The sequence below is a fragment of the Centruroides vittatus genome, unplaced genomic scaffold, assembly GCF_030686945.1.
Source record: "Centruroides vittatus isolate TY-2023 unplaced genomic scaffold, ASM3068694v2 contig_452, whole genome shotgun sequence".
In the NCBI taxonomy this organism is placed as follows: domain Eukaryota; kingdom Metazoa; phylum Arthropoda; class Arachnida; order Scorpiones; family Buthidae; genus Centruroides; species Centruroides vittatus.
The window spans coordinates 957,270-969,452 of NW_027122248.1; the positions used below are offsets into that span (position 1 = coordinate 957,270).

General features: G+C 25.1%; 1 protein-coding gene across 1 annotated transcript; it reads left to right on the plus strand.

Annotated features, from left to right (window-relative positions):
* The first annotated feature begins 5,799 nt into the window (after positions 1-5,799).
* Positions 5,800-11,796, plus strand: LOC136977183 (epithelial membrane protein 1-like). Its single transcript, XM_067272630.1, has 5 exons — positions 5,800-5,957; positions 6,927-7,237; positions 9,738-9,815; positions 10,305-10,442; positions 11,013-11,796. Exons 2-5 carry the CDS (start codon positions 7,003-7,005, stop codon positions 11,267-11,269), a joined length of 708 nt encoding a protein of 235 aa, XP_067128731.1. The 5' UTR covers positions 5,800-5,957; positions 6,927-7,002; the 3' UTR covers positions 11,270-11,796.
* The last annotated feature ends 387 nt before the right edge of the window (positions 11,797-12,183 follow it).

The window sequence follows — 12,183 nt, forward strand, 5'->3', positions numbered from 1 at the left end:
GAAATAGTGCTATTTAAATTTACTCTTTGTTGGACTATTTTGTTAAGCTCCAAACCACGTCCCTTGTAACAGGCGAAAGCCTTCTACGTTAATAAAGGTTGATATGATATGATGATATGATATTACAGAAATGAATAAGTTAAAAATCTGTTTAAAAATTTTAATCTCTTCGAGATTAGAAGTTATAAACTTTGAATAATTTTAATGAAGTTTATTAAAATAAAATTTGTATATTTAGCATTAAGGACAAAGCTAGATTTAGAAGCACATCATTTAATTCTTTTAATAAACAAAAATAAAAAAACATTAAACACAAGAAAAATTACCATAATAGGAATTTCTTCCTATTAAAATTTTTATATCTTACGAAAAATATAGAATAAACAATACATATTTACTTAGTTTTTATTTCAATTATTTATCATTTTGTAAAGGATCGGTTAAGTTATTCGAGTGTAATTACGGTGTAAATCGTCCCGTTAATCTTTAATAAAATATTTATATTTAATGTGTTTTCTTATTATAAAATAAATAGCCGATAATTATGATTTTATATATATGTATAAACAACTTCGCTGCATATAATAGTTTATGGTTTGAAATTTTTTTCACGAGTTTTTAGAAAAGCTTTTACGTCAATGCAGTTCAGAAGAATTTTAAAAATGCTATAAATTCACACCTATTTCTATGACGTCTTCTCTTAAAGTTCTTCAAAATTTGTGTGTTGAAGATTCTATTGAATTCCTTTACCACTTCATTAAACGCCAAATATTTTCATAGGATAAACATCGATTCTGCAATTTTCCACTCAAAAACCGATTCTATTACACAACTATAAAATTACTCTTTCGTGAAGAAAAATTCTAACGATCTCGAAAGATTATTAATGCTTAACATTAATCTATCTTTTTATTTCAATTGAATTATCTAAATTTTTTAAAAAATTGAACTGGAAAAAATAAAATATAAAGAATTCTGTGGTTAAAAATTCATTTATTTTTAAAATAAACTTTCAAATATCATAAACAAATAGGGTATATACAGTCTGGAAAAGGGGAAAACGGGGCAAATGCCTCATCCCGGGATCGAGTAAAAAGTTCCACAAATTATCCTAAAAGTGATATGTAATCTTACACCCTAGATCATGGGGTAATCTATATTCTATAATCTACTTGAAGAGAAAAAAATTAAACAATTAAATATAAATTTATTTGGTGTAATTATTTGTCTCCAAACGTTGCCTCCAGTAGCGCGTTATCCTATGGGGAAAAAGGGTAATTCTCTCACCAAACTAATCTTTTATAAGGAAAATTCTCCCGAAGAATAATGTCTGAAGTCTACACTGTACATGGGGCCTCCTAATTCAAATTTGTCTAGGCCCCATGAAGCTATAACCCGCCATCATTTGCTCCCTTCGAAGAGTTTTCTGCCCATGTACACAGTATATAAATTATAAAATGACGTTCTTATTATATATATATATATGTTAATTAATTTTTAATGGAAAATAATATTGGGTTAAATTTTGAATCAAATACGAGTCTATATAATATTAAAAATAATAGTTTATTATTTAAATATTCTTATTTTCGATCGCAGTCGTAGCTATTTATATGTTTGTTACGTAAATATTTAATTCCACCGAAAGGTATAATCTTCAAATTGAATATCCAGAATTTAATAAAAGTATTGAATTTATAAGAATAATAATAATAATTATTATTATATTATTATTTTTAATATTATATAAGCCAAAATTTAATTTTAAAAATTATATAGGCTCTATGGAATCAGTGTTGTTTACATCATTTACAACATAATGCGTACGTTCCCGCTTGTATTAAATGAATTCATTATGTATTTTTAAATTCTAATTAGTAAATATAAATAAATAAAAATTAGCATAACAGTATGCTATTAAATCTCCGCATAAAAATAAATTCTTTATTCAGCTTTGAAGAACTTCTTTAAATAATTAATGTAGGATGGAGATTGGAGGATGGAGATTGGAGGATGGAGATTGGAGGATGGAGATTGGAGGATGGAGATTGGAGGATGGAGATTGGAGGATGGAGATTGGAGGATGAGGATGTAAAAAAAAAACATCAATTGATTTATTTTCTGTGCGAAATAGAATAAAAAGAGTACGATGTTTGCCAAAATTTGATCAATAAAACTAATCATTAACACTAGACGGACAACTCCATGACACTAATTAAGATATATCCGAAAGAGAACATATGGCCTTTACATCAAAGAGATTTAAACAAACTCTATTCAGATTTTATAAATAAAACAAGTGATTTAATCACGAGATAAAAGATTAAAAACTTCCTATAAAAATTTAAGTTAAATAATAATAATAATAATAATAACGTATCGAAGAACAATTTTAATTAATGAATTAATTTTAATTAAATATTAATTTTTAAATACTTATTTCATTTATCGGTGTAAAAAATCTTAATTAATAAATTAAAAATTAAATAATTTTTTAAAATTTTTAATTAATTTTCTTTTGCTTTAATTATGGTACGTTACCTGAAAGGTATTTTTTTTTTTGGCCATATAACTATCAATAATTATTATTTTTATTATTATAAAAATAGAAAATTCATACTTAATATATTTAAGTGAAATTACAAGTTATAAATTTTAAGAGTTGATATAAAAATAGGTTTTATTAAACGAAAATATCCACTCGTATCTTCTAAATAAAATAAAATAAATAAATTCCAGTGATCAAAAGTCTTTGACGAGTTTTTCTTTCTTCTCCAGAGTATCACTAAAACCTCCAAAGGGTCCAATTCAAGTCCAATTCGAAACAATATTTTTCTGATACCAAATCTTTCAACTTATTGATTGCAATTTATAAAAATATTATTTATAAAAAATCCAAAAAAAAAAAAATAATAATAATAATTAATAAATATATTTACAGTTATCTCGTAATCTGCATCTAATTTTAATATATAAATATTACATTTGAACAGATTTATAATAATAATTCTTAATAAACACGCATATTTTAAAGGAAATTATTACTGGAAATGATTAATTTTTCATCAGTAAATTCGAAGAGAAGGGGGAGAAAAAAAAAAAAAACCAATCACTTAATGCTATCAATTTCTACGAAGCTGAAGAGCAGTTAGATAAGAAATTGGAATAAACTTTGCAGAAGCAATCCTAAGTAAATAAAAGGGATGCTGCATATCTTTGTTCAAACAAAGTTATAAGTGCAGATCTGGCCTTTCTTTACCGATGCGATTGCGACGATTCGAACAAAAGGCTTTGATATTTAAGTTATGGTTAACGATTAATACTCGTCCCTGTCGAAATTCCTAAAGAAAATTGAATAAATTTTCAAAAATCCGACAATTCAACAAAAATGTGGTCGACCCGACAACGGTATAGTCCAAGATAAAAGAGAAGGTGGATGGGAAGATGCGGGAGGTAGTTAGTGACGTCATTTGATGTCGAATCCAATCGTTTGGCATTTGGCTTCTTCTGTTCCTTCCATCTGGTTCAGAAAGAGTTCAGGTGAGTCCCCTTTCCGTATTACACTTCATCTTTAGCCATCGATCGAAATCTGAGCCAAAATTGGATTTTACCAAATCAAAGTTAAGCGTTGTTCTTTCGCTAGACGGCCGTTTTGTTTACGATTTTTAAAGGTCACGCACCATTAGCCTAATTCAATTTTCTTCAATAAAGATGTGTTAATGCACATATTTATTATTATTATTATTATTATTTTATATTATTTTTCTTATTTTCTGTTAATATTTTATTATTCTTATCTGAATATAAAGTATAAGAATAACCACTTGATGCACATCTGCTCGTTCTATTTCCTCTGTGCAAAACACTTAAATCTTTACTAAAATTAATTAATTTTTAAGCTATTTTTATATGTTTTATATTTCAATTTAAAATATATATATGTATTATATAAGCGTATTTTTGCAATAAAAATAATTATTTAATTAAAAAATATATAATTAATTTTAGAAAATGTAAGATAAAATCGTGTCAAACATCTTCTTTACATGGTACTGTACTGTATACATATGTACACAATACATACATTTTAATATTTAAAAGTGTAATTAAAATTTTTAATATTTTATATCTTTAGTCTCTGTATATATATATATATATATATATTTAAAGTTTCTGTAAGCTGTTAAAATTTCTAAAAACATAAGAATATATCACACTAGTGAATTGACTAAAATTAGAACAGGATTTATTTATCCGTCATTTCTCTGCCTATGAAAATTCTATTAAGTAATAAGGAAGACACGTGTTGTATATTTTATTTCAAAACTGTTTATGTAATATATTAAAACCGCATAATTCTTATTACAACACCGTTCTTTGTACCATTAAATTAACATCTTTAATGCTATAAATAGATTAAAATATTTTCAAGCTTACTCAACAGATGGCGGCACATTTTTATGAAAATTTCATTCAATAGGTGACTATTAACAGTTTTTAAAGTTAATAATTCTCCTTATTTATCTACCGATTTTGCTATTTTTGGTATCAATATATTAAATTGAATTTATTCTTTTTTTTTTCCTAGTTAAAAAAAAAAAAAGAAATAATAATCTTTTAAAATCAATTTTTATGAGTAGATGTTCTCGTTCTTTTGTTATTTTTATTTTTAAAGTAATTCCCAGCTGTCCTGTACATGTTTGAAAATTCTTCTCTGCAGGTTATTATACTTTATCCCTTCAGACGATGCATTAATCATCGAATGGGATTGAATTTTTAGTAAAGTCTCCAAGGAATTTAATTTATCCTTCTAATGTAAAAAAAGGAAGAAAAATATATATATAAAAAAAAAGTATTTAAATTATTTTCCAGTTGATATAAAAAGTGAAAAAAAAAAGTTTTAATTTAATAAACAAACTTTCAATTTTTTATAATAATTTATATCCTTCCCTAAAGATATTAATTTATACATGAGATAAACAAAAAAAATGTTAATTTATTTTCCAAATTTAAATTATAACAGCTATAAATTTATCAATATTTAATTCTATTTTTTTTTTCTTTTTTTTAATCTAGAATAGAATAATAATAATAATATAAAATGATGTATAAAGAAAAATAAATCCATCATATGTGAATCTGGCCTTCGGTTTCAAGCTCAAGTGCAGTTGTAAAGCAAAACTACTTCATTAAGAAGCCATGTTAGAGCTCGAAACTGCATCATTTGGAAAGATTCCAATTCAATCTTTTGTGGAAGAACTCTTGCATTTCCGGAAACTTTTACTACAGTAACAACAGAATTTGGCCATTGGGCCTTATTTTATCTGTAGAATAATATCCATACAACCATCCCAACCATAAAATTTACAGTCATTACTTCAATGTGTTCCTAAATATGCTGTTTAAATTTCATAAAAATAATACGAACAATTACTTTTTTAACGTATGGAAACTGTTTATAATTGTGTTTATTTCGATAGACTTATATATATATATATATATATATAAATTAAATGAAATTTTAATAAATTTATATTATAATCGCTTCAAAGTAGTAAAATAAAGATTTAAAACAATATATACACTTCGAAAGTTTACACTAAACTTAAGTTCATTTCAATAGGTTTAACATAGGGAAATGTACTTAAAATTAGTTATATTTTTAGTTTCTTTCAAATATCTTGATATTTAGTAGCAAGAAATACGACCAGAGAATGGAATTTTGAGTGTTTCTTCGCGTTTATTCGTTTGTAGAAGGCACATATGTTTTCTCTAGAGACTGTGATTGGGATCATGTGACAATACCATGTGATTATAGAGTGTTCCAGTGAGGAACTTCAGACAAGCGTAGTACATTGTCCCGGATTGCTTTTCTGTTGAGCGCTGCTCCTCTTTTTCACACAACAGTTTATCACAAGTTTTCCACTAAAAAATAAGCACAGCGAGAAAATTTATCGGTAAGATTAAACGTTTATATTCTCTAAGGATAAGGAATATTTTCCTAAATTTATTGCTTTATAATTATCGATTAAACAGCATTAAAATTTTTTAAATTAGAAAGAAAGAGGAAAAAAAGAAAGTGAAAGACAATTTTAATTTATTATATAAGTATTTTAAATATAGTCTTATAATTGCGTAGTATAAAATCTATTTTTCTTAAATGATTAATGAATAATTCGTTCGTACAATGTTGCTAATTATAAATTGCTGGAGGTTACGTAAGACATTGTTTCCTTAAGATCCTTATATTACAAACTTAAGAATATTAATTATAAGGGGGGGGACGTATATTTTAATAATTAATTGGATAAAAGAATTTTTTTAAATAATTATAAAAATAATTTAACCACATTATTAATAGTGAATAAAGCCATTCTGTGCGTAAGAATGCTACCTTGTTCGAGTTGCCTTATGTCAGAATGAGAAACAATGGAAATACTATATATAGAAAGCATTGCATGACCCCACAGATAAGAAATGGTTGTCAGACATCCAACTATCTAACTTGGATTTGGAATCGTTCTGATTGGTTGATTTCTACAATGCATTCTTCTATACTTTAGGCTTTTTTCGAGCGATCGTCAAAAACTTTTGACAGTATTATTCTCTCGAAGTTCTTTTTTCTTATCAAATTTTCGATGCCAAGTAAGAAAAAAAGCCTATTTTAAAATTAATTTGGCACAATTAGCAATCATTTATTACAATAACTATCATCACCGTTTTCAAAATATCGTAAAAAAAGTGGAAAAAATAATTAATGTCACTGTACCTTAAGGTTACAGTCGAAATATATATATATATATAAAATTCTTCGTTTATTTTTTTTCCTAATAAAATATTAAACTGCTCCTTTATAAGTTTGAATATTTTATTAATTATAAGATTTATAGCTGAAATCTTGCAATTGTTTTTTTCTATTATAATAGATAAATTCGCTTTATTTAACACCGAAAACGTACCGAGTGGAATTATGAAGTGAAAAAAAATGCTAAGAGACAAGAAATGGCTCAAAAATCATCCCAAAGAGTCATAGAGCAACGCTTATTGATAGCAGTGACAGCTGGTTGTGCCCTTGGTATATTACTATGGTTCGTATCTATATCGACAGATTATTGGTATTACTTCAGCGCACCTGGAGCTGGCATTTATATGAACAGAACCAAAATCATTTTTCTGAGAAGTAATGTCGGACTTTGGAGGCTTTGTCGAACGACGATTCAGAACGGAACTGAACAGGGTACGTTGATACTCTTTTTAACAATCGTTACCTATTTTAGATATTTGTTTAGTTTAAATAACCCATTCCAACAATGTTTTTTTTCCTTTTGTAAATAAACCACAATGCCTTTTTTATTGTTCTATTTCAGTTATCTCCCCTACAATCTGCTCTAAATTAACTCATTATTAATAAAATTATACGTTATTTTTCTATTTTAATATATATATTTTAATGGAAAAACCTTTATTGTTCGTTGTATCGGGGATGGCATTCTATTTTTAAAGATTAATTCATTATTATTATTAAAATAAACATTTTTTAATACTCAATATATATATATATATATATATATATGTTGTTATATTGTTTCTTACGTAAAATTATTATATAATTTATCTTTTTTTTACATCTCAAATTCATGTTTTATTCTAAGCACGTATTCTTACGTCTCTCTCTCTTTTTTTATTTTGCTATAAATAGTTTACTTTTAAGAATAGAAGGTACATATAAAAGAACTTTATAGGCTACTGTATGATATATAGAATGTTCTAGAGAAAATTGCCCGAAGAACAGTTTATATTCAAAATAAAAATATTAATAAATTATATTATGACATATTTTTTAAAATTTGTAAAAATTTATACCTTGTAGATCTACATAAAGAATTTCTACATTCTTCTTCTATTTCTTGAAATTATAAATTGCGTATTGATTAGTTTTAATTTGTAATTATAAGATTTAAGATATAAATGTGTATATACGTATTATAAAACGTTGTTTTACAATTATATTTAACTAAAGAATTAAAAAAGAAAATAACCATAACACCGCTCTGTTTCGTATGAAGAATTAAATCGTTGTTTTCTAATTATAAACTAAAAAAAAAACCTTGTAGAGAAATCCCTACAGGGTTTTATTCCTTTAAAATCGACATATGTCAACTGCAAATATACATATTTACTTTTAATATAATTATTGAATAAAGTATATATTACGTATAGAATTATTTAATCTGCAATGTTTCGTAAAATATTCAAGAAAGAAATGTTTTGAAAGAAATTAGATAAGATAATTTTCTAGAAGATTTTTAAGTTTTCAATCTCTTTCTCTCTCTTAAGATATTTCTTTAATAGTCAGAAAACTTCAGAAAAATCAATAGAATAAAAGAAGGATGTAGCTTCATTCCAGTCAAATTTGCATCAGAAACAACTTAAATAACTATCGTAACGAAAAATACGGAATATAATTTTATATTAACGCTTACTTTCTGAAGGAATTGTTTCTATATCTATTAATGAAAACGTGACAGATCTAAGGACATTCTCTTCTTAAAAAAGTAAGTGAAATGATATTCCATCCACTTGGCAAGCATCCCTTCGATGACATGTCGTGACATAAACATTCGAAAATAACTAACTAAACAACAGACATTCCGAAATATATGTAATATATTGGACTTTCAACTGTTATAATGCTTGTCATTTACATACATATACAATATCATTTTATAAAATAATATCTTCGCAATAAGATCTTTCCTGCATTCTTATTACTGTAATAAATTTTTATACGAAAAAAATAAAATAATAATAATAAAAAAATTAAAGAAAACTTTTGTAAGAATCTAATTAATTTAAAAATAGAAATTAAGATAAAAGATCAAAGCTTATAAAAACAAAAATAAGTGAATTGACAAAGTAGCTTGTACTCGACTGTTATATGCAAAGACGAATGTGTCAATATAAGACTTTAATCCTTCTTGCTGTTGATCAATTTGTAGAATATGTGCTGACTCACAAAGTATTTTGGTCTTTAGAAACGAGTCAATCCCTTTCACGTGGATATAAAACCAAAGAAAATTTTCATTCGCTACTTAATTAGAAATCTTCAACGATTTCATTAATATTAAGTCGAATTTCTTAATAAAAAATCTTTAAAATTTGTTTAAATTATGTCTTATAAATTTTTTATCTTAAGATTTAATTAATTAAATAGAATATATATATATATATATATTATAATTCTTACTTATTGTTCGAGTAGAATAAAATTGAAGAATTTTATGCCTCGTGGACTTAAAAAAGTTTCAAAAATTTCGGTTTTTATCTCGTAAAATTTTATTCTCTGATTAAACGTTTGTAATTAACGTTAACGTTTCAGTTTTTAAATTAAATAAGTCAATATTTGCAACTGATCTATCAATATATTTTATTCAAATAAAGAATAGCTTGAAGCATATTATATATTTCTTCCCTTTTCTTTTGTATTTTAGTATTTATTTTATTTTATTTTTTTCATTTCATTCGATTTGTATTATCTGTAAATTGCATTTTGAAAAATCATTTATCCAAATACGCTTGTAAGAAAAATCAAATTTTATCAATTTTATTTTCATATTTAGAATGATTTGTTAAATGCTTTCGACTCTGACGATGCCAAATTTAACTATTTAATTTAGAATTTTATAATATATATATTTTTTTTTTTCCGTGTTAAACTTTTAAACTTAATTTTTCAGAGTTTTGTAGATACGTAAGGATGTTTCCCTCTCAAGAAGAGATTGATAGTAATCCAGAATTGGATAAAACAGTTATAGGTAAATTATTTATATTACTATTATGACAATTTAAATAATGATTTTAAAAATTTGAATAACGCGAGTAATCTAAATTCGAAAATAAATTTCGCATTTTTTTTTTAAATTTACGTTCTAACTGGCAACATTAATTACTCAATATTGTGTGCTGCCATCTTGTGATAAATATTAAAAATATATTTTAAATTATAATTTTTTTTTAAAAAACAATTATTTATATAGATTTTTTTCGTGCCTAAATATATATTTTTTTCTTTCTAGTTTCTATGTAATTTTAATTCTGTTTATTTTGTAAACATTAGAACTCGTGTCTTGAAAACTTGCCAATCAGTTAGACAACTGCGCGAAGCAGATTAAATTGGATACTCTCATTCCGTTAACCTCCTTTTGTCTGTTGATTTTTAAAAATAAAAATTCTTATAACCGGCAGCTAAATTCTACATAATATATATATATATTTTAAAGTACTCATTTTCTTCTTATTGACAGATTATTCTAGGACAGAGGCGGTGTTTTCAGTCATCACTGTATTGTTGATGCTTATGGGATTGGGATTTAGCCTTTACACGTTTAAAGAACCCCGATATACTTATAAAAGACTTGTTGGAGGAATACATTTTTTTACAGGTAAGAGTTAAAATTCCTTTACAATTCATTTCTTATTTCATAAAATAAAAACCGAATATTTTTGCTCTCAAGTTGGAATCTTTGACAAGAATTTGTGCCAAGTAAAATGAATGAATGAATTCTTTTTTTTTTTTATTTTGATATTTTCTTAGAATAATGACATTTTCTAGTAAAGTTACGGTTACGTTCATTTTTATAAAAGAAGAAACCTGCCTAAAACGGAAACCTGCCTAAACGGGCAAAATTCTTCGAAACAGAACGAATTTTTCTTACGTTAAAACCCCTGTTCAAAACGGCGATTCCGGTTTACACAAGTTTTACTGTAATATTTTAATGGAATTCGTTTATTGTTCGTTGCATTGGGGATGGCTATTATTACTATTATTATTATTATTGTCATCGCTTGTATTAATAAATAAATAATAATGTTTGTAGAATAAATAGTTTACACTAACATTTGTAATTACCCTGCTCCTAGGCAACAAAATATTTTCCTTTTTTGTTAATACAGATTATTATTCTTGTTATTATATTTAACACTAAAAAAAAGCACGTTTTCTATTCTTATAGCTGGAGCTGTTCTGGTAGTCATCGAAGTATTGATTAATTGCCTTCACTACGAACAGAAATATGCTCCTGGAAGATTTCCTAAGCGTATAGAATGGAAATTTGGTTATTCTTCCATATTGGCGTGGCTCGATTTTGTCTTTTATGTGATTGCTGGTATCATATTTGTGATTTGTTCCAGAAAGAGAAAACGTGACAAATCTGCACCAGATGACGAACTGGCTCAAGCGGACGAACCTCACATTCTTGGACGCCTTTGATGTGTTCAAATTAAAAGAAAAAAAAAAAAAGTTCCTGGTCAAATTGACATGAATCAGATTGTTTTTAAATAATCATCGAATATTTATCGATAAACTGAATGTATTTTTATGACGAAATTTTATTAACGAAGCACTCGAGTCTTTGTATACTACGCACAAAATTTCTGTAAACCAAAAAAAAAAAAAAAAAAATTACTAAATTTTAATCTTTACAAAAAGGGGGAGAAAAAAACAGATTTCAAATATCTTATTTTATAAATGAGAGCTTTAAAAGGGGGAAATATGTAAATTTTAATTATTTTTCCTGTTTGAATGTTTTTTTTTTTTTTTTTTAATTTTTATTCCTTTTCTTTTCTTCTGGAAACGATTTAAAAGTTTTATTTCCCAAAGAAATATGTTTGATGAGAGTTTTGAAAATGTAGAAAATAATTAAATAATATCATTTCCGATATCTTGATTAAATTTTCTTTTAAAGATAAAAGAATTTGACAGTTTAGAATTTAATAAAAAATTTGTGCAAAATTTAATATTATTCTACTTGATATAAGATTTCTTTGCCTCAAACAGAATTAAAATTAATAAGTCGAGATATTCTATAAAATTAAAAAATAATTACAACAATTTTTTTTTATAAATATATTAAAGACTCTTACATTTATTAAACATATATATATATATATATATATATATAAAAGTGACAAAATTCTAAATTATTGGTGATTATTATTACTTAAATTATAACTATAAAATTAATTTAAATAATTTAAAAAAAAAAAAAATACATCTTTAAGTCATTTTTTCACGTATTTTTATTACATCAAAAATTAATTTTAAAAAGTTTTTAATTTAAATTACTTTTTAAATCAAGGATTAATTAATAAATTCACACTCCATGATAAATAAAATTGCGTAAA